Source organism: Chrysochloris asiatica, unplaced genomic scaffold, assembly GCF_000296735.1.
Source record: "Chrysochloris asiatica unplaced genomic scaffold, ChrAsi1.0 scaffold00045, whole genome shotgun sequence".
In the NCBI taxonomy this organism is placed as follows: domain Eukaryota; kingdom Metazoa; phylum Chordata; class Mammalia; order Afrosoricida; family Chrysochloridae; genus Chrysochloris; species Chrysochloris asiatica.
Genome location: NW_006408563.1, coordinates 9,334,900 through 9,357,028, shown reverse-complemented (window position 1 = coordinate 9,357,028; position 22,129 = coordinate 9,334,900). Strand labels below are relative to the sequence as shown.

Genomic DNA, 22,129 nt, shown 5'->3' with positions numbered 1-22,129 from the left:
CTTTCAAGAAAGTGAGGCTGCACAGGAGGCACTCACTCATCTATGCCAAGAAATTTGGAAGCCAACTATCTGGCCGACTGATTGGAAGAAATCCATATTTGTGCCCATTCCAGAGAAAGATGACCCAATGGATTATGGAAATCATCGGACAATCTCTTTGATATCTCAAGTGAGTAAAGTTTTGCTAAAGGTAAACAGAAATGGCTACAATCATACATTGACAGAGAACTTCCAGAGGTTCAAGCTGGATTCAGAAGAGGCCATGAAATGAGGGATATCACTGCTCATGCCGGATGGATCTTAGCTGAAAGCAGAGAATATCAGAAAGATGTTTACCTGTGCTTTATTGACTACGCAAAGGCTTGGATTGTATGGATCATGACAAGCTATGGACAAACATTGCGAAGTATGAGTATTCCTGAACACTTAATTGTGATCATGAGGATTCTGTACCTGGGCCAAAACACAGCTGTTCAAACAGAACATGGGAACACTGAATGGTTTAAAATTTAAAAAGGTGTGCAACAAGGTTGTATTCTTTCACCATACTTATTCAACCTGTATGCTGAGCAAATAATCTGAGAAGCTGGGTTCTATGAAGAAAAATGTGGCATCAAGATTGGAGGAAGACTCATTACCAATCTGTGATATGCAGATGATACAACCTTGCTTGCTGAAGATCAAAGAGCCCAGCCTTTGGTATGGATTACATCTCAATGTAAAGAAAACAAAATCCTCACCACTGGACCAATAAACAACACACTTATCAACAGAGAAAAGATTGAAGTTGTCAAGGACTTCATTCTTCTTGGATCTACTATTAACACCCACGGAAGCAGCAGTCAAGAAATCAAACGACATATTGCTTTAGGCAAATCTGTTGCACAAGAACTTTTTAAAGTGTTGAAGAGCAAAGATGTCAGCTTGAGCACTAAGGAATGCCTGACCCAAGCCATGGTATTTTCAATAACCTCATATGCATGCGTAAACTGGACAGTGAATAAGGAAGACCATAGAAGAATTGATGCTTTTGAGTTATGGTGTTGGAGGAGAATATTGAAAGTGCCATGGATTGCCAAAAAAACCCAACAGATCCGTGTTAGAAGAAGTGCAGCCAGAATGCTCCTTGGAGGCCAAGATGGCCAAACTTCGTCTCTCATACTTCGGACATATTGTCAGGAGGGACTAGTCACTGGAAAAGGATATCATGTTTGGTAAGGTGGAGGGTTAGAGAAAAAGAGGAAGACCCCCCACCCCCACCCCAAAGAGATGGATTAGCCAAGTGGCAGCATCGATGGACTCAAGCGTGTCAACAGTAGTGAGGTTGGCCCAGGATCGGGTAGTGTTTCGTTCTGCTGTGCATAAGGTCTCTGTGGCTTGGTTCCAACTCTATAGCACCTAACAACAATAACAATATGTTTTAAAATGAACTATGGTGATGAATACAGAGCACTGTAATTATAGTGAAGACCATTGAATTGAATAATTAAAATGAGTGTTTGCTATTGAGTTATATGGCATTAAAGCAGTTAAAATTAAACCTTATAGACTTTAATTTATTAAATGCAATGTATTTGTGGTGTGGCACTGTTGATCAGCACTGGACTGGAAACCACAAGATCAGCAGTTCAAAACCACCATCTGCTCCTCTGAAACCGTATGCAGGGTCACTATGAGTCAGAACCAACTCAATCAATAGCACTTAACAACAAAAACAACAATTCAAAATAAGAGCATGAGTAATGAATAGTGTTTTATATAGAGAGAACAAATACATATCTAGTGAACACCTTTATTTCTGATCATCTCTTTTTAATAAAAATGTTTAAAACTATATATGGGATAATATGTTAAGTTAATTACCGTAGGGGTGCTGTATTCCAATACTGGGCTAAGAATGTTTTCTAAATAACTAGATTTTTCTATCCATGTATTCAAATTTCTATATTCTTTTTTCATTTTTTCCAACCTGAAGAAAGGAAAGAAAACATATAGATTAAAAAAAAAGAGGCAGCAAATGACAGAAGAATCACTATGATAAAATTTATAGAAGAATATATACAGTTACATTTATAAATACTTGAAAAAGAAGTAAACAAATATATTGTTTAGAGATACTGTCAAAGAAAAGGGAATTATTACAACAAAAATCAGGGTGGTAGTTATTTGAGAGAGTAGGAGAGAGGAATGTAACCAAGTAAGAAGAAAATATTCCTGATATTGTTGAATTTGCTTAACCTGAATCATAAATAGCTAAGCAATGACCTTATGTTCCTCACGTAAATAATAGTTACATGTTTTAGAAATGTTTCAATATATATTGTTCTTATTTTAACTGTATATATGTTTTATATATTATTCCATAAATATGCATTATCTTTTTAATAAAACAAATTTAATCCAAGAAACTTTAAAAGACTTGATTTATCTAAAAAAATATAATGACAAGAATTGAATGGAAACTAAACATTTTAAGTGAACTCACCATGAATAAGGGACATAAGTGACTCCTAGTATGGTGCTGAGAACCACACAGTTGGAAGTTCAAACCCACCAGCTGCTCCTAGGAAACCCTATATAGGGTAGCTATGAGTTGAAATTGACTTAACAGCATTTAATAACAACAACAGGGTACATAATACAAGGGTGAGTCAAAAATTACCTGCAGTCTGGTTATATTAAAATGCCTGTCCACGTAAATGATTAATGACAACACTGAGCGTGCACGTGACATGATTCTGTCGAATAGATGAGTGACAGTGGAGTATGTGGCAAATCATTTACAAATCACTCATGGCTCTGCCTATGACATAATCCATGACAGACTTGGGTTTTAAAACGTTTATGCAAGATGGGTACCAAAACCTCTCATGAAAGAGCAGAAGTATTTGGACGTCTGCAAACAAAATTTGGACCGATTCTTGAAGGAAGCAAAAATTTCTTTAAAAAAATTTGTTACTGTTGATGAGACATGGATTCATCACTATGAGCCTGAGGGTTTTTGACAGAGTATGAAATGAAAACATCCTCAATTTCTGACCAAGAATAAACTCAAAATTCAACCATCAGCTGGGAAATCGATGCATACAGTTTTCTGGGATTCTCAAGGGCCAGTTTTGGAACACTATCAGGAAAAAGGCTCAACAATCAACAGTGCTTCTTACAGTGAGATGCTTACTGCAGAGCTGAAGCCTAAACTTTGGATTAAATGAAGAGGACTGCTTGCCAAGGGCCTTGTGATCTTATATGACAATGAACATCCAAACACCCTGGCCCACAATGTTGACACTCTGCAAAAACTTTCTTTTGAGGTGTTAAAGCATCCTTTCTATAGTCCTGATCTTGCTCCATCAGGTTTTCACCTGTTTGGTCCCCTGAAAGCAGCCTTTGGGGGATGAAGATTCAACTCTGATGAAAAAGTGAAAACAGTGGTACATTTGTGGCTCATAGTTCAGCTTAAAACAATTTTAAATAAGGGAATATAAAAGCTTGTTTATAGATGGACAAAGTATATTGAAAATCAAGGAGATTATGTTTAAAAAATTATGTATTTGTCATTTTTAAAAGCTGATTAAAGTAAATTCTAAAGCCAGATTATGGATAATTTTTTACTCAATCTTGTAAAAGGTATTGTTTTTCTATTACTACACCATCTCCTCACTTAGCAACACTCTCATTATTCAACATGTCTCATCTATGACAATAGTGAAAAATCCATTTGACTAGTTTGTACCATTTGTGGGGTGTTAATCTCTAGGAAACTGGACCTTGCTACCAGATGCTTTATGCTCCCTCCTCCTAAAAGGGCCACCACATCCAGCTGCTGCACAGGGCCAGCCTCCTCCATGGCCATGGCCTCCAGATGGACACACAGGCAGCACCAAACCAGCAGGCACCTGCTCTGGATTTCCAGCTCTCATGAACCTTTCGATCCTAAAGCTCAAAATTGCTGAAGCACTGGAGAGGGTGTTTAGAATAAATGTGTGTGAGTTTAATAACATCCCAAAGTGAACAAAGTGGAGCCCGAGGCTCCCACATCAGTGGGCTCAGATGTGCAGCCAGGAACCCAGCACCCTGGCAGGAAGTTTGAGCTCCTGTGACATGCACAGCCTGGAGGGCAGAGCAGGCTCCAGGATCATGAATGCAGGGCTTACAGGAACGAAGGTGGAGAGCTAGAGGTGGATCTGCAATAGATGTTCTGACCCAGCACAGGAGGAGCTCACACAACCCAACATTATATAACGTTGTCTCTTCCAAGTTTCCTCCTCCACAGAGGAATAATCTGTAACTAGAATCATCACATTATTAAATCTTAGCTGTTATTCTTATGATTTTTCTAAATAAACTTTGGATAAATGCATGGGCTGAGAACAGAAAAAAAATCCTCTACTTTTGCATAATCTCAGTTTTCACAAAATGACCTGGCTTTTGGAACTTAACCATGTCAGTAAGTGAGGAGTGGATGCCTATCTGACATTTCTCATTTACAGTAGTAAAAAGTCTACTATGCAACTGTTTTGTAATTTGGCAGTTTGGGCTGCTAACCTCAGGGTGGAGAGATGGAGCGACTGGGGACTTTAGACCCAGAAAGGAAGAGGGGCAGTGTGCTGACGGCCGGAGGGCAGGCCTGCGTTGTGTGTTGGTTGATGATGCATGGAGGGGATTGTAATCATGGCAATGAAACGAAATACGATAGGATGAATGTAAGGCTGGTGTTCTCCTATGTAAACTATCACATAATTCACAATAAAAACTTAAAAAAAAAAAATTACTTCAACAGTACATTAACAGAGAACTGTCAGACATTCAAGCCAGATTGAGAAGAGGACATGGAACTAGGAATAGCACTACTGACATCAGATGAACCTAGGCTGAAAGCAGAACTTACCAGAAAAATGCTTGTTGTTGTCAAGTGCTGTCTAGTTGATTCCAACTCATAGTGACCCTGTATAAGCTTTCCAACGAGTGGCTGGTGGACTTGAACCACCGATCTTGCAGTTCAGACTGATATTGTGGTCTAGTGCTTATCCTACATTGTCACACCAGGACTTCTATGTTTAGTTGTGCTTTATTGACTGTGAAAAGACTTTTTTTTTTTTTTTTAATGAAACGAATTTCATTGCTATGATTACAGTCCCCTCCATTCATCATCAAACAACCAAAGGGTATACCCCTCAAGCCTGCCCCTGGTTGTCAGTACACAACCCCTCTCTCTCTCTCTCTGGGTCTAAAGTCCCCAGCTGCTCCATCTCTGGTGTCACTGCTTCTCTGGGTAGGGTCCCGCACTCTGCTCTTCTCACTTGATGGTCCCAGTAACCTCCACTTCTGTACTGCAAAGTCAGTCACTCCCCTCTTTTTGTTACAAAACATCTACCTTTACATTTCCAACCCTCACAGTCAGTCCTGATAGCAGTTATTCACTATTGTACCACAAGAGTCTTATCCCCATCTCCCTTCATCAGTGGAGATTCTACCGTGCCCTCTGGAACTAGGCTCCCTCTTGAAAGCTTGTAAGCGAGTCACTTCTTGCCTTTGTAGCCCCCCCATTTTGGGTAGCCAATGTCCAAGTTGCCCATCCCTGTCTACCCTGTGTACTGAGGGGGTGGAAATGATCCTCATTGTAAAGATGTGTTCCCTCTTTTGAGCTACTGCGTCCATGGAATAGGAGCTTGCTCCGTCCACTCCACTCATCGAAGGAGCTCTGGTAGCGTAGTGGTTACGAATCGGGCTGCGAACCTTAAGGTCAGCGGTTCGAAACTACCAGCCGCTCCGCGGGAGAAAGATGAGGCTTTCTACTCCCGTAAAGATTTACACCCTCGGAAACCCTGTACAGGGTCGCTATGGGTCGGACCCGACTCGATGGCACTTAACAACAACAACAACATCCATAGGTGTAGGTCAAGGAGTCCCTACATCTTGTCATACTGCTGGCCAACCAGGTCACCACCTGGATTCACAGGTGTCTATTGAACATGGTAGGACTTAGCTCACAGCTTCGTTGTTGTTTTTCCCTAGCTTCCCCTTATCGGTGATCATGTGCAAAGACATTTGACTGTGTGGATCATGACAAGCTATGGATAACATTGCGAAGAATGAGTATTCCAGAACATTATTTAAAAGTGCTTATGAGGAACCTGTACATAGAAAAGAAGCAGTCATTATAACAGATCAAGGAGATACTAAATGGTTTAAAATCAGGAGACATGTGTCCCAGCATTGTATCCATTCACCATACAACTTGCACATAGATTAAGAGGCAGTCGTTTGAACAGAACAAGTGGATACTGAGTGGTTCAAAATTAGGAAAGGTATGAGTCAGGGTTGTATCCTTTCACCACATTTGTTCAATCTGTATGTTAAGCAAACAATCCGAGAAGGTTTTATATGAAGAAGAACATGGCATTAGGATTAGAGGAAGACTCATTAACAACCTGTGATATTCAAATGACACAACCTTGTTTTCTAGAAGAAAAGTGGACTTGAAATACTTACTAATGAGGATCAAAGTTTACAGCCTTTAGTACTGATTGTACCTCAGTGTAAAACAAAAACAAAAATCCTCACAACTGGATCGATAAATGGCATCATGATAAATGGAAAAGAGATTGAAGTTGTCAAAGACTTCATTTGCCTAATGCAATACATTTTTAATTTCTTGACTGCCACCCTCATGGAAGGGGAAGTCAAGAAATTAAAGATGTATTGCATTGGGCAAATCTGCTACCAAAAAAAAAAAAGCATCTTCAAAGTGTTAAAGAGTAAAGATGTCAGTTTGAGGATTAACATGTGCCTGACCCAACCCATGGTATTTTCAATCACCTCATATGTATGTGAAAATTGGGACAAACAATAAGAAGACCATAGAGGAATCGATGCATTTGAATCATGATGTTGGCAAAGAATATTTGAAAACACCTTAAACTGTCAGAAGAGCAAATAAATCTGTTTTGGAAGAAGTATGTTCCTTAGAAGTGAGGATGCCTGAATGCTCCTTAGAAGCCAGGATGGCCAGACTTCATCTCTCATACTTTGCACATACTCTCAGTAAGAACAGTCCCTGGAGAAGGATATCATGCTAAAGTGGAGGGTCAGTGAAAAAGAGGAAGACCCTCAACAAAATGGATTGACACAGTGACAGCTACAAAGGACTCAAACATCACAACCATTGTGCATTGTGAGAACGGTACAGTGATTCATTCTGCTGTGCACAGATTGCTATAAGCCAGAACTGATGGGATGACACCTAACAACAACAACATCCGAGTAGTAGCTTATCAGAGTGGGTCTGTGTGGTCTATGTGAATTTCATCTTGTGGGTGTCCTCAAATGGTCACCTTGACCTCTATTCTTCCTTGGAGCCAAAGGTTTTTGAATGAATGTTCCATTCTGAAGATTTTATACAGTCCTTTGTTTTTTCTTTCCCTTTGATACAGTATTGTTCTTTCTTCTCTATAAATGATTTTTCAACAATTTTTCTGCCATACAGCTGACCTTTTAAAACAAACACCTAAATATGACAAGCAATAGTCAGAAACAATCTCTGAACCCATGAAATATCGTGACAGTGAAGGTTTATGGACCAACAGCAAGCCCATGTGTAAAGGAAAGAATTGATATATAGTATAAATAACACATGAATTTTATGAAAGCTTCTGTATTTTTCACCTTTCTCGGGGTGGTTGCTGAAGTTTTTCAAGTCGTATAACAGATGGCTGGGTATATTTACTTGACTTTCCAACAGTAACATTCAGGTCTGGGGATAAGAATGCTGGATATTCTAATGGCTGTGGTAAAATAACATTTCTGCAAAATAATAATAGGGTTAAATGTTGAAGAAGTACACGAAAGTACACTTCTAATATCAGTGGTGAATCCTCTCATTTATACTCTTAGCTCATCTATCCTTCTTGGGTCTTTGAAGGCTAGAACTAGGACAGAAGACGACAGCAGAAATTCTGAGAGAAGCGTTCTCTTGACTCCACTTGTTACTAACTTCATGAGCAGCAAAGATCTCCTAAGTAGTTCATCTTTTTATGCTACTAATTCTTTGTGATGTTTTGTGTTCCAGGCATTTTGTCCATATGACTATATATATTATCTCATTCAATTAGGGGGTCATAATTGTCATATACTAAAGGAGCTCTGGTAGTGTACTGCGGGAGAAAGATGAGGCTTTCTGCTCCCATAAAGATTTGCAGCTGTGGAAACCCTGTGCAGGGTCACTATGAGTCGGAACTGACTCCATAGCACATAACCACTATAATCAACAACCACTATTTTACATATGAGAAAACTGGAGTTCAAAGAGATTAAGCAACTACTCCAAAAACTTAAAACTGTTAAATGGCAAAGTCAATATTTGAACACAAATCTCTTTTGATTCTAAAGCTCATGTTCAATAGAAGTCATCATTTCTGCATTATTCCCCCATTCCACAATTAGCATCCCTAAATACTCATATATACCCATGATTTATAATCAGAATATCTTTTTCTCCTTTCTTTCCCCTTTCTCTCATCTTCCAAGAGACATAATTAGGCATTATGCAGGTAATATAACTGGACACTCAAAATATGCCACAAATTAATTTTCTCCTCTCTACCTCCACTAACTTACTGCCTTACTTCAAACCCCCATCATCTGTCATCTAGACTAATACAACAGCTTCTCCAATGCTTGGCCTCTAATCCCAAATCCCTCCTGTCCATATTTGATCCCCCTCATAAAATCTATGTAAAATGCAAGCTGATCAGACTATTTCTCCACTTAAAATTATTCAATGGCTTTAGATCTACGCAGTAGCCCCACACTTTCCAACAAAGAGCAGTGGAGGAATCTAGAGGATCTGGGGCTGCTAACGAAACCCAACACATCATTTTTTTGGAAACATTGCATTATTTTAAAATGTTTATGTGCCTTTTATTGTACTCCATAACATGTAGACATTATTTTCAGTATAGCATTTCCCTCAGAAAAGCTTTGAGTAAAAGCAATGCTCCAGAAAGATGGACCTGTTTCCCCTTGACTTTGTGTTGGCCTGGCATACTCCTGATGACCCAGAAGAGTAAAATTTACTCACATTTGAGAAGCATGAATTTAGAATATGATGGTAGTGATGATAAAGTATTTATTCATTTTATAAATAGTAGTAATTTATTAAGAAGATTATTATTTATTACCATTTTCTCAGTGTTTTGCAGGTAGCTTATTTAATCATCAGTAACTCAGTGAAGTACTTATTATATTTATATAAGAGCCTAAGTAACTTTTAAGGTCTCACAGCTGGTACATGGCAAAGCCAGGGTGTAAGTCCAGGCAGTTTTAACTCAAGAGCTTGAGCTTTTAACCACCATTATCTTGCCTCTAACCTACTCCTCATGCTGAACCCTTCTTACTCCTTGCCCTTAGCCATTCACAACCTACAGTCTCTCTCTTAAAGCTTCTTGCTTTTGTATATGCGTTCTCTGCTGGGAATGTGTCCCCTTACTCCTTTAAAATCAGCCGATAAACTTCTACTCATTTATGAAGTCTCACCTAAACACTTTTTTTGTCAAACCTTAATTGATAGTACTTTGTTCCCAATTTTTCCCTGAGATGCATTAAAATTTCCTTGGCTTTTAGTTCTTGGAGACCTAATATCATTTATCTTTGTATTTGCAATGCCTTGGGGGTAAGCTGACATTTAACACTTTAATGCTTATTGACTCAGTGGATGGATGAGAAAATAATAGTTAATATATATTGTTTAATAAACTTCTATTTCACTATTTCAACAAGTCACTAATATCAAATGGACAAAGCTTTAAAAAAAAATCAGTTTAGTGAAAGCAGAGAGTCATAAACACTTCAGATAATTTTTATCCTATACCTAATTATTTCAATGGTATTTAGAAATTTCCCCATTTCTTTTCTTTCTTTCTTTGATAACAGTATAGATTAAATAGGAGTCCTGGTGTGGTGCTGTGAGCTAATGCTGTGGACTGCAAAGTTGATTTGAACCACAAGATCGGCAGTTCAAGTTCACCAGCCATTCCTGGGAAACCCTATACAAGGTCGCTGTGGTTTGGAACCAAGTCGACGGCACTTAACAGCAGCAACAACATTTAAATAAGGAAGACCTGAGAAGAATTGATGAATTTGAGTTATGGCTTTAGAGAATCTTAAAAGCACCATGGACTGCCAAAAGAACAAAAAAAAAATCTGTGTTGTGAAGTGCAGCCAGAATGTGCCTTGGAAGCCAGCATGGCTAGACTTTGTCTCGCATACTTCAGACATATTATCCGAAGGGACCAGTCTCTGGAGAAGGACATCGTGCTTGGTAAAGTGGAGGGTCAGTAAAAAAGAAGACATCCAACGTGATGGATTGGCACAGTGGTAGCAGCTCTGGGCTCAAGTGTAGCAACGATTGTTAAAATTGGAGCAAGACCGAGCAGTGTTTCGTTCTGTTGTGTACAGGGTTGCTATGAATCGGTACTGGCTCAATGGCATCTAGCAACAACATAACTCTTTCTCAGGCGTTCATTTTTCTTTAAGATTTGTTGGCCTACTCAATTTTAAGTTATTTTTGGTTTGCCAATGATATTTTAACCATGCTTTTAGAGTGGTGGAGCAGTAGGAATGCACTGCTGTATCAACAGTATGAGGAGGAACAGACAATAAAACTACTAGAGAATGTGATCCTAAAAGACCCTCACAGCTCTTTCTTCAAAAGGAACATCTCACTAACCAACTTTCCCCTTCAGGGTACTCATCTCTTCCCTCCCTCCTACCACAAAGTTAGCTCCCTCCCTCTACCACGAAGTTAGCACCCTCCCTCTTAGCTTTCTTGTCTCCAGAACTCCCCACCTTGTCTCTCCAGGGAGAATTCCAGAAACCCCAAATTTCTCCAACCTCATTATGCATAACAATCCCTGGGTGGTGCGAAAGGTTAGCATGTTTAGCCACTAACCAAAAGATTGGAGGTTCAAGTTCACCCAGAGGAGTTTGGAAGAAAGGCCTGGTGATATACTTCAGAAAAACCAGCCATTGAAGATCCTCTGGAGCCAGTTCTACTCTGACACACATTGGTCACCATGAGTTGGAGTCAACTCAATGGCAACTAGATATTTTTTGTGATTGTTGTTAAGCACAACAACTCACTACTCTTTTTATCTTGGAGTTAACTCATCCTGGCCGTGTCTGGAAGGCAATCTTGAAACAGCCAAAATGCTCATCAAAGGTACTAAATAAATTTATTTCCACATGATCTGATCTTGTTAGTAAGACTTTTAAAACACTTACGACACAGGGTCTGCTCTTTCTGGAGGTGGTGCAACATTCATAAACATGGATGGCTCAATAATTTTCTGAAGAGGTTTTAACTGAAAGAAAAGAGAAGTATATTTTAATACTATTCAGTTACAATTCAGCTCATCCTAATACCCTCTCTACCACAGGACTTTGGAATAAACCTAAAATTGTTGGGAGCAACTGAACTGAAGGTCTCAGACTTGGGAGCAGTTTAACCAAAGGATTGCAACTAAACAGTTGTGGTCCAGAAAATCGGGCTGCTCCCAGGTCATTTTGCCCCCCTGAAGAACTTGCAGGGCTGCTTCGGGGGTCAGGGAACTTGCAAAGTTTTTCTTTGTATTACCTTCAGTTCAAGTCTGCAAAAACATCTTTTCCTATCTCTGTCTCCTTAGCAACCACAAGTTACATTCTTCTGATAAAGTCCTGCTTACTGCATGCATCAATAACACCAGATGTTATTCTTTGCCCTGCCCTCAACATCTCCTTTGATGTGTGTATATAATAAATGTGCTGAACATAGGTTGGAGTCACAGTATCTCAATTTTACTTGTTTCAATTGTGTGTCTTTCTTTTATTTCTAATATCCCATCGCCCCTACTCGGGTTTAATCTCTCCATGCGGGTCATGGAGTATAGCCACTTGTCAGACGTCGCATAAAATTACACAGATAAGGGAGGGAAATGAAGATAAGAAGGAATTACACAACTATTGGTCTCTACTCATATTGAACAAAAAAGAATGATGGAAACCAAAGCCTCAAACAAGAAACTAGTCCATGGGATTAATACCCAACATGAACCATGACCTCTTCTAACCTGAGACCAAATGAATCAGATGATGTCCAGCTACCACTACCAACCATTCTGACCAGGGACACTATAAAAGGTCCTGGATAGAATGGCAGAAAAATGTAGAACAAAACTCAAATCCTTAAAAAAAAATAAGTCCAGATATACTGGACTGTAGAAATTAGAAAACTTCCTAAGATTATTGCCCTGGAATGCGTTTTAAACATGAAAATGAAACCACTCCCACAGGTTACCTTTCAGCCCAATTACTGATTGGGTCATAAAATAATGTAACCTGTGAGTGTTGTGTTCCTTGACATAATCATCTAAATATCTACCATAGACCAAACATGAGAAGATAAGGGGGGACAAGGAAGCTAGATAAATGGAAGCCGAATAACCAAAATGGAATGCTAGCACATTGTAAAGAATGTAACCAAGGTCACTGAATGCTCTATAGAGAAATTGCTAAATGAGAAACTCATTTGCTATATAAACTTTCACCAAAACATGATAAAGCTTTTAAAAGAGCTAACATTTATTGAAAATTTATTATATGCCAAGCATTTTATACTTTCAATCTTATTTAATTCTTCCAATAATCTTAAGAGTTAGCTAACTGTGCCCATCTTACAGATGACACTGAATATTAGTAATTTGTTTAAGGCTACCATATAGGCTTGATGGTTAGGATTTGCATTAAGTTCTAACAGCCCTCAAAGACATGCTCTTTTTACAGTCTCATGGTGGGCAAGTAGGGGACGATATCACTGGTATTTAAGACCACCTGAAAAGTTCATATACACGATATTTCTTTAAGTATAATTTTTATTATATATCTTATTCTTTTTCATGCTTTAGCAGATTCTAACTAGGTATAAAGAAGCCTTGGGGATACAATGGTTAGTGGCTGTTTACTGAAACGTCTGTGGTTCAAACTCACCAGTAGCTCCATGGGAGAAAAGATCTAGCAATCTGCTCTCATACAGATTTATAGCCTTGGAAACCTAAGGGCAATTCTACTCTATCCTATGGTGGTGGTGGTGGCGGCTATGTGCTACCAAGTCGATTCTGACTCATATAGCAACCCTATATAGGGTTTCCAAGACTGGAAATCTTTATGGGAACAAAAAGCCTCATCTTTCCCCTGAGGTGTGTCTGGTAGAGCTCAACTACTGACTTTTCAGTTATCAGTCCAGCTTGTATTCCACTATGCTACCAGGGATCCTTACCTTATCCTATGTTGTTTTTAAGTGCCATCGAGTCAGTTCATAACAACTCTGTTCAGGGTTTCTGAGGAGTGGCTAGTGGATTTGAATCACCAACCTTATGATTCAAACCGACCTTCTTGTCCAGTGCTTCTTCCCATAGTGTCATACCAGTACTCCTATAGGGTTACTATAAGTCAGAATCTGCTCCACGGCACACACCACCACCATCTAAGTAACATAATACTTGTGCTGTTTTACCTGAAAAGGAGTATATCTCCCTAAGAATGGAATTGTTGCATGTCATATTATATGAGGGTGCTTTAAATACTTATTGGAAAAACTCTATTATCTTTCCATTTCAAATTTCCATGAACTTTTTGAAGTTCCCTTGTATTCAGACACAAAATTCATCTCTATAGCATTTAAGCTATGGCCATCACAAAAAAACTAAACAATTAGGGGTTCCTATATAGCTTACTTAACAAGGAGCTCTGGTAGCGTAGTGGTTATCAGTCAGACTGCTAACCTCAAGGTTGGTAGTTCGAAACTACCAGCCATTCAGCAGGAGAAAGATGAGGCTTTCTGCTCCTGCAAAGATTTACAGCCTTAGAAACCCTGTGCAGGGTCTCTATGAGTCGGAACCGACTCCACGGCACTTAACAACAACGATTTTAAGTCTTTGCCCTTCACAGCCCGATTCGTAACCACTACGATATATAGTATTGTTGTTGTTGTTATGTGCCGTGGAGTCGGCTCCTACTCATAGAGACCCTGTACAGGGTTTCCGAGGCTGTAAATCTTTACGGGAGCAGAACGCCTCATCTTTCTCCCGCGGAACAGCTGTTAGTTTCGAACTGCTGACCCTGAGGTTCGCAGCCCTATATATAATATAGGAGCTCTGAAAACAGTGGATTACCAGCTGAGCTGCTAACTGAAAGGTCAGAAGTTTAAATTTACCAGCCATTCCACAGAAGAAAGATAAAGCTTTCTGCTCCAGGGCAGACTTACAGCCTCAGAATCCCTATGAGTTTGAACCGACTCCATGGCACATAATCAACACCACCATATACAAAGTATAGAGCTCATTCTTATACCTGCATTGGACTGGATTTTAAAATGCCTCAAAGCTGTGATAATATGCAGAAATACCAAGAGATTGTATACTGGTACATTTCAAGAACAATTTGAAACGTTCTGGACAATAATTTGTCTACTAGGAATCTAACCGAAGAAGATAAAGAAATAAACCAAGGTGAGTATACAAAAATGTTTTACCACAACATGGATGTATGGTGATGAAATGAAAGGGGCAGGCCAAAACTAGGAATATACAGATATGTTCTTTAGGTATAGTACTGTCTTGATGAATCAAGAAGGGCCCAAATAATATCAAATACTGAAATTACTATGGGGAAAGGAGCATATAGTGTCACCGTATAAATTATTATCTGAATGACATCAGTGGTTCAATCTTTAAATTTTTCAGATTAAAAAAAATCCACATCCACTTCCTGAATACTTAAAATAATTTTGTCTTTAATTACATACACCTGTATGTATATTCACACATACATATGTGTATATATATATATATATATATACACACACACACGTAATTTTTATATGAAAGACATTTAAGACATTATTTTTGTAATGTATAGGCAAATAATGATAGTCTTATTTTTCTTTAGTCTGAAGAAAAAATAGTATTCTTCTTAAAATACTTATTTTTTGAAGAGCTTTGGAACTGACAAGGGTAGAGGCTCAGTGGTGGGCGATGTGCCTGAAGAACTATAATACAACAACTTTTAGAAAGAGAACTAACCTGATGTGAAAATCCAAAACCAAAGTTTCCATAGGAGAACATAAATTCGATCTCCAACCTGCAGATAAACTAAAAATGTGGACAGTTTACTGATACATTTAATCAGAGTAATTTTTTATTGTGAATTGGATGAAATTTCACAGAGCAAATCCTTTTCTAGTCAGCAATTCACACACAGTTTACTTCATCTCATTCATTGCAATTCCCACAATGAAGCATCATTTATCCCCTTCCTTCTTAATCAGAGTGACATTTTAGTGGAGAAGTGATGTTTTTATTTAACAAATCTATAGATTAGAAAAGTTGGACAAGAATCTCCTGATAGATAAAGTATTTACACAAGGAACTCCTATACAGTAATATATTAATTTCTGGTATGTTAACAAAATTTGTGTTATAGTTAAGAATATGATTAAAATACAGAAAATATCAACCTATAGTTAACATGATCACATCGAAATCTATTATATTCACATATGAATATGTAAAAAAAAAATGTTACTACAAAATCTTAGAAACCTTTGTTAAACAAAAATATCACAATGTGAACCATTTGTTTCTCTACATGTCCTCCATCTAGGTCTACACATTTCTGAAGGTGGTGTTTCTCTCTCTCTCTCATCTTTCCCCTAATAATTCAACATTCTTTGATTGACACTGTCACAGTGGCAGTTTGGGCATCCTTAGAGATGCAAATCTCATTCCTCTTAAGTGTTCTTTGAGATCTGGGAACAAAAAGAAGTCTGAAGGAGTGTGATCAGGACTGGAGGGTAGATGGGGAAATTCTCAAGGCAATTCTCATAGGACAACACTTGTTAACCACAAACCATGACCAGGTGCATTGTTTTGTTGAACATTTTTTTCTCACAGCTACTTTCCTGGCTTTTTTCTCACCAGTGCAGTTTTCAGTTTTCTTAAAACATCTTCCTAATATGTTTCCATGACCATACTATGTCCTCTGAGAAAATCTATCAAGATTATCCCTTTGGAATCTCAAACAACAGTCGCCATCACCTTCTGAGATGACCTCTCTGCTTTGAATTTAACTGGACAAGCATGTTCCCTTGGAAGCTACTGTTTTGATTGGATCTTTTCTTAAAAGGCACCTGATGGATTACAAATTGGGCTGCTAACCACAAGGTCAGCAGATTGAATCTACCAGCCACTCTATGGGAGAAAGATGAGGCCTTTCTGCTCCTGTTAAAATTTACAACTTGGAAACCTTATGCATGGTCACTATGAGTCAGAACCCACTCCACAGCACACAACCACCACTACCACCACCAAGACTAAGGCAACTTGTCTGCAGCCATTCACTGATCACGTTGTTTTTCGTTGTTGTTATGTGCCGTCAAGTTGGTTTTGACTCAGAGCAACCCTGTATAGGGTTTCTGAGGCGTGGCTGGTGAGCTTGAACCACCGACCTTGCAGTTAAAACCAACTTTGCAGTCCAGCGTATTAACCCACAGCATCATACCAGGACTCCATGAACTGATCATACAAACGTTTAAATACATTTTGTTTGGAATAAACCTGTACATGTATGAACTGGAACCATAGTAGCAATACATTTTTTAAAAACTTATCCTTATATATATGTGTATTTGAGACTATATGTATATGCATATTGTATATACATATATATATAAATATTTACCCACATTCCTGCTATTTAAGATAAAAATTTGATTTAACTCATCAAAGTGACTTTACCTCTCTGACCCCCAAGTTCCTCATATGTGAAATGAAGGTGGGTGTCTAAGGAGCTCTGGTAGCGTAGTGGTTACGAATCGGGCTGCGAACCGCAAGGTCAGCAGTTCAAAACTATCAGCTGTTCCGCAGGAGAAAGATGAGGCTTTCTGTTCCCATAAAGATTTTCAACCTCAGAAACCCTGTACAGGGTTGCTATGAGTCGGAACCGACTCCACGGCACATAACAACTTGTTTGAATAGTAGTTTAATTAATCAAACTAAGAATTTTTAGAAGAACCTTGGTGACATAGTGCCCAAGAGTTGGGCTGTTAACTCAGAGGTCAGCAGTTTGTACCCACCAGCCTATTTTCATAAGTAATACGTGGCAGTCTGCATCAATACAGATTATAGCCTTGGAAATTCCATAGAGGCAGTTCTACCCTGTCCTTTCGAGTTGCTATGACTCAGAATCCACTCAATGGCACCTAACAACAATACTTTTTAATTCCTTTAAAATAAATGAGTGGAATTCTGGGAAGATAGCAGTGTAAAGAAACCATTGTTCTGATTCTCTCCCAAAAACAAAACAAGAAACACAAGAAAATGTTTTTGACTTTGAGGGACTCTGAATCACGGAATAGAGGATAGCAGCAAAGAAGTGAAGACTGGCAAGAATCAATGAATCAAAAACAAGTCACAGAAAACATCAAGGCAAGTGGTCGGGGCCCCTCACAGGACACCCCCTTCCAAGACTAAGACTCAATGGGATTACACGCTCTGATTGGTGACCACGCTCGACACCGATAAGGGGAAGTGAGGGAAAAACAGCAATGAAGCGGTGAGCTAAGCCCTACAACGTTCAATAGACTTCTGTGAACCTGGGTGAAGACCTGGTTGGCCAGCAGTGTGGCAAGACCTGGGGACGCTTGGGCCCAGAGTCAGTGACATAGCCACAGAGGACTAGAGTGGAGAATGAAGCGTCCAGCTGATAAGAGAGGGCATATGCATAAGAACACCCACACTTGCAGATAATACCTACTTGTTCCGGCTTTGATGACTGGATGATCGGAGTTCAACCAGAAGTAAAAAGAAGAGGGAAAAAAAAAAAAAAATCTCATACAATTTGATGAACTTGACCTACACCTATGGAAGCAGAAGCAGTAGCTCAAAAGAGGGAACAAGTCCTTACAGCAAGAATCATTCCCACCCCCTCCACACACAGAGTAGACAGGGATGGGCAACTTGGACATTGGCTACCCAAAATGGGGGGTGGGGGCTACAAAGGCAAGAAGTGACTGGCTTACAAGCTTTCAAGAGGGAACCTAGACCCAGAGGGCCTGGAGGAAGGTAGAATCTCCAGTGAGTAGTATTCAATCTGACTAGGCAGGGCTGATGCAATGAAATGCAGATGGGTCTCTTGTGATACAATAGTGAATAATTGTTATCAGGACTGTTTGTGAGGGTCGGAAATGTAAAGGTAGACGTTTTATAGCAAGGAGGGGAGTGATTAACTTTACAGTCTAGGAGTGGAGGTCCCTAGGACCATCAAGGGAGAAGAGCAGAGAGCGGGACCCTACCCAGAGAAGCAGTGATGCCTGAAATGGAGCCAGAGATGATGATGTGGAGCTATGGAGCAGCTGGAGACTCTAGATCCAGAGAGGGAGAGCGACTGTGTGCTGAAGACCTGGGGGGTATGGGGGAAGGATTGCATGGAGGGGATTGTAACCATGGCAATGAGATGATATACGATAGAATGAATGTAAAACTAATGTTCTCCAATGTAAACTATCACATAATTCACAATAAATCATTTAAGAAAAAAAAAAAAAGTCACATATGATAGCAAAATACTTCTCCCACCGTGTCTGCCCCTCCAGTAGCCACACAGGTCACCTGCTGCTGTGAACTAAGTGTGCTGTCCTAACCACCATAAACCAAAGCTTCTGCTCTAATGTCAACAAGGCAGACCTTTGACGTATGCCACACCGCCCCCACCTGGACACTGATGGCTGCAAGCCTACTCTGAATTTCTACAGAAGGTTCCCTGTACTGGAGTCGGCTCTGATAGTCAATACTCTACCTGTTTACTAAGAAGCTGACATCTTGAGTACTTTGGGATGGGAGTGGGAAGGGCTCTGATAGACTGTAACAAGGCAGCCCTCCCTGGAGGTCCTTGGCAGCGCGGTAACTCCTCCCTGACCAGGATGCTGGCACCTACAAGCCTGATCAGGATTGCTACAGAAGGCCCTGCAGTGGAGCTCCTCTAGTCAGCACTCTACCTGCCTCCCAGTGGCTCTGGCCTCTGAATCCAATAGGAAAAACCTTCCTGTGGAACAATTACGGTTAATCTGTCACTTGCCCCTGCAACAAGCCCCCACCCCCACTCTGCTTCCAATTGACACTAAGGATAGCTAAATGAGATTGTTGTGTGTTAGGGAGCAGAAGACTTATGTGGAGGCTGTACTTAAGCTAACGATCTTCTAGGGGAACTTTGGCAGCCACAAGGTCAACCTCCAAGGGGTCTGTTCAAAGCATGACACCCTTCCCCACCTGGTAACCGTTGACTGCCAGGCTATTGTAAACTGCTGCAGAAGGCTGCTCCCATAGTCAACACTTGACCTTCCTCCCTGTACACTCCACAGCTCAGGCCTCTGAATCCAGCAAGATAGAACTCCCTGTAGATCAGCTGGGCCTGTCTGCTTCCCTTTCCAGTTGGTGCTGAGGACTGCTGACTGAGGCTGCTGTGTGCTAGGAAGCAGTCATCTTGAGTGGAGGCTAGACCTGCAAGTAACATCTCTGGGACAGGCTCCGAGAGCAACAAGGTGGACCTCTCAACATTTGGGGTGTGACTACCATTCTCCCAACTGATGCCTGTTGGCTGCTGGATAGATATGAACTCTTACAGAAAGTTACCTACAGTTGAGTCAGGAAGTGCATCACTTAAACGGAGACTGTTCCCTCAACCACCACAAGGTCACTGGAGCGCTGAAGCCAACAAGATACCTTCTGGAGATCCTTCTCAGGAGTGCCAGTCCCTCCTTCTTCTGAAATGGAGGAAAGTCTGCCTGTGCTTACCCTGAATGTCAGCTCCCCAAATAGCATGAAATGAAACCTTGGACAAAATTGGAAAGTAACAACCAACCCCAACAGGATTCCACTGTGTGTGGGTTTTCTGATGAAAAACTTGATTGCACAAAAAGAGACGAAAATGAAGTAATAGCCAAAGAGTGGGGACTATGCATCCTGGTGAGCAGATTGACTAGCACACACTAGCTCACTTGTGTGGTGAGGCCTGCTGGTGGACAGACTGACCACACAGCATGTCTTCTGGTGTTTGGGGGAGAGACTAAAAGTTGGAAAATGAGTTCTGGACTGGAACTTACAAATCCCAATCAAACTAGGGAGGGAGAAGGAGCTATCACAGAGGAGAGCAAACAGTAAGTAAAGGTCATAGATTCTGCCCAAAAAAGGGTTTCTCACAGAAAGTAATACAGGTAAAAACACCAAATACTGGGGGAACTGAGAAAGTTAACACTCCATTGCTCCACCAAAATCCACAAGATCCACAAAGAACAGAGAAACAATAGCCCATTCAAAAAAATATGACGAAGGGTGTGAAATCATGTTTAAGGATGGCCAAATAATGAAAAAATGGAAGAAAATAAAACAACATTAAATATAATTTAAAACCTAAGGGAAAACAGAAAAAGAGCTAAATGAAATACGGAAATAGAATAGAAAATAAAATTGAATAGAAAACCAATTTTGATCTATATACTTTCACACAAATCAAATAAAAATAAAATACATGAGAATCTAAAAATAAAAAAAGCTATATCGCAACAGAGAAGGATAATAATTGAAATGATAAACACAATAGAAGGACTTGTTAACAGACTTTATCAGGTAGAAGAAAGAATCAGTGAATTAGAGGATACAATTGTCCTGGTGTGGTGCTGTAGGATAAGCACTGAACTGCAAGGTCTGTTTGAACCACAGGGTCAGCAGTTCAAACCCACCAGCAGCTCCTCAGTAACCCTAGACAGTTCTGACTATGAGTCACAACAGAGTTGATGACACTTAGCAACAACAACATTCAAATTACTGATGTTGAAGAGCAACAAACACATAGGCTAGAGAAATAAAGCATGGTTTAATGGAATTATAGAACAAGAGACCTAATATATGTGTAATGAGAATTCCCATGAAGAAGGAGATGACAGAGAAAAATGGAAAGAAAAATCTTTAAATAAATAATGACAAAAATGTTTCCCAAACTAGCAAAGGGCATGAATCTACAAATCCAAGAAACTCAAAGAAGGATAAACTCAGATCCATAAAAGAAAGAATCCTAGTCAAGGGAAATGCATGACAAGTATGGCTAGTAATAAGTATTCATGCATAAAAACTCTAAATATTTTGTCCTCCACATTTTAAAAAAATAGATAAAAGTTAAGTATAAATTATGTTACAGGGCGCATGAAATATAAATATTTAATTAGTGATAACAACATAAAGGGGAGATAGAAATGGTACAGAGAAGGAATTTCTTATATGTTACTGACATTGGTACCAATTTACCTTAGGATGCTATAAATACCAGCTGTTAATTATAAGATCCATGGTAATGCTAAGAAAATACATTTTTTAAATACACAAGAGAAAAGGATAAGGGGATAAAAAAGAATTGCTACAATAAAGCAACAAAACACAACAAGCAAGTAGCAAGCAGTACAGAACAAAGATGAAGGCATAAGACACATAAATGGTTTAAAATTAGGAAAGGTGTGCAACAAGGTTGTATTCACCGTACTTATTCAATCTGTATGCTGAACAAATAATCAGAAAAGCTGGATTATATGAAGAAAAATGGAGCATCAGGATTGAAGGAAGGCTCATTAACAACCTGTGTGCGATATGCAGATGATAAACCTTGCTTGATGACTGTGAAGAGGACTTAAAATACTTACTGATGAAGATTAAAGAGCACAGCCTTCACTATAGATTGATTGCATCTCAATGTAAAGAAAACAAAAATCCTCACTACTGGACCAATAAACAACATCCATATCAATTGAAAACGACTGAAGTTATCAAAGACTACATTTTGTTTGGATCCACCATCAACACTCATAGAAGCAGCAGTCAAGAAATCAAACAACATATTGCTTTGGGCAAATCTGCTGTACAAGGCCTCTTTAAAGCGTCGAAAAGCAAAGATGTCAGTTTGAGAACTAAGATGCACATGAAGCAAGTCATGGTATTTTCAGTAACCTCATATGCGTGCAAAAGTTGGGTCATGACTAAGGAAGACTGAGGAAGAA

General features: G+C 39.5%; 1 protein-coding gene across 1 annotated transcript in view; it reads right to left on the bottom strand.

Annotated features, from left to right (window-relative positions):
* LOC102835311 overlaps positions 1-22,129 on the bottom strand; it is a 205,963-nt gene that overhangs the window by 93,027 nt on the left and 90,807 nt on the right. The window contains exons 9-12 of the mRNA XM_006862032.1: positions 15,114-15,182; positions 11,281-11,360; positions 7,666-7,803; positions 1,864-1,969 (exon numbers count right to left, since the gene is read on the bottom strand). Of these exons, the coding sequence (XP_006862094.1) occupies positions 1,864-1,969; positions 7,666-7,803; positions 11,281-11,360; positions 15,114-15,182 (393 nt within the window). The remainder of the gene's footprint in view (positions 1-1,863; positions 1,970-7,665; positions 7,804-11,280; positions 11,361-15,113; positions 15,183-22,129) is intronic.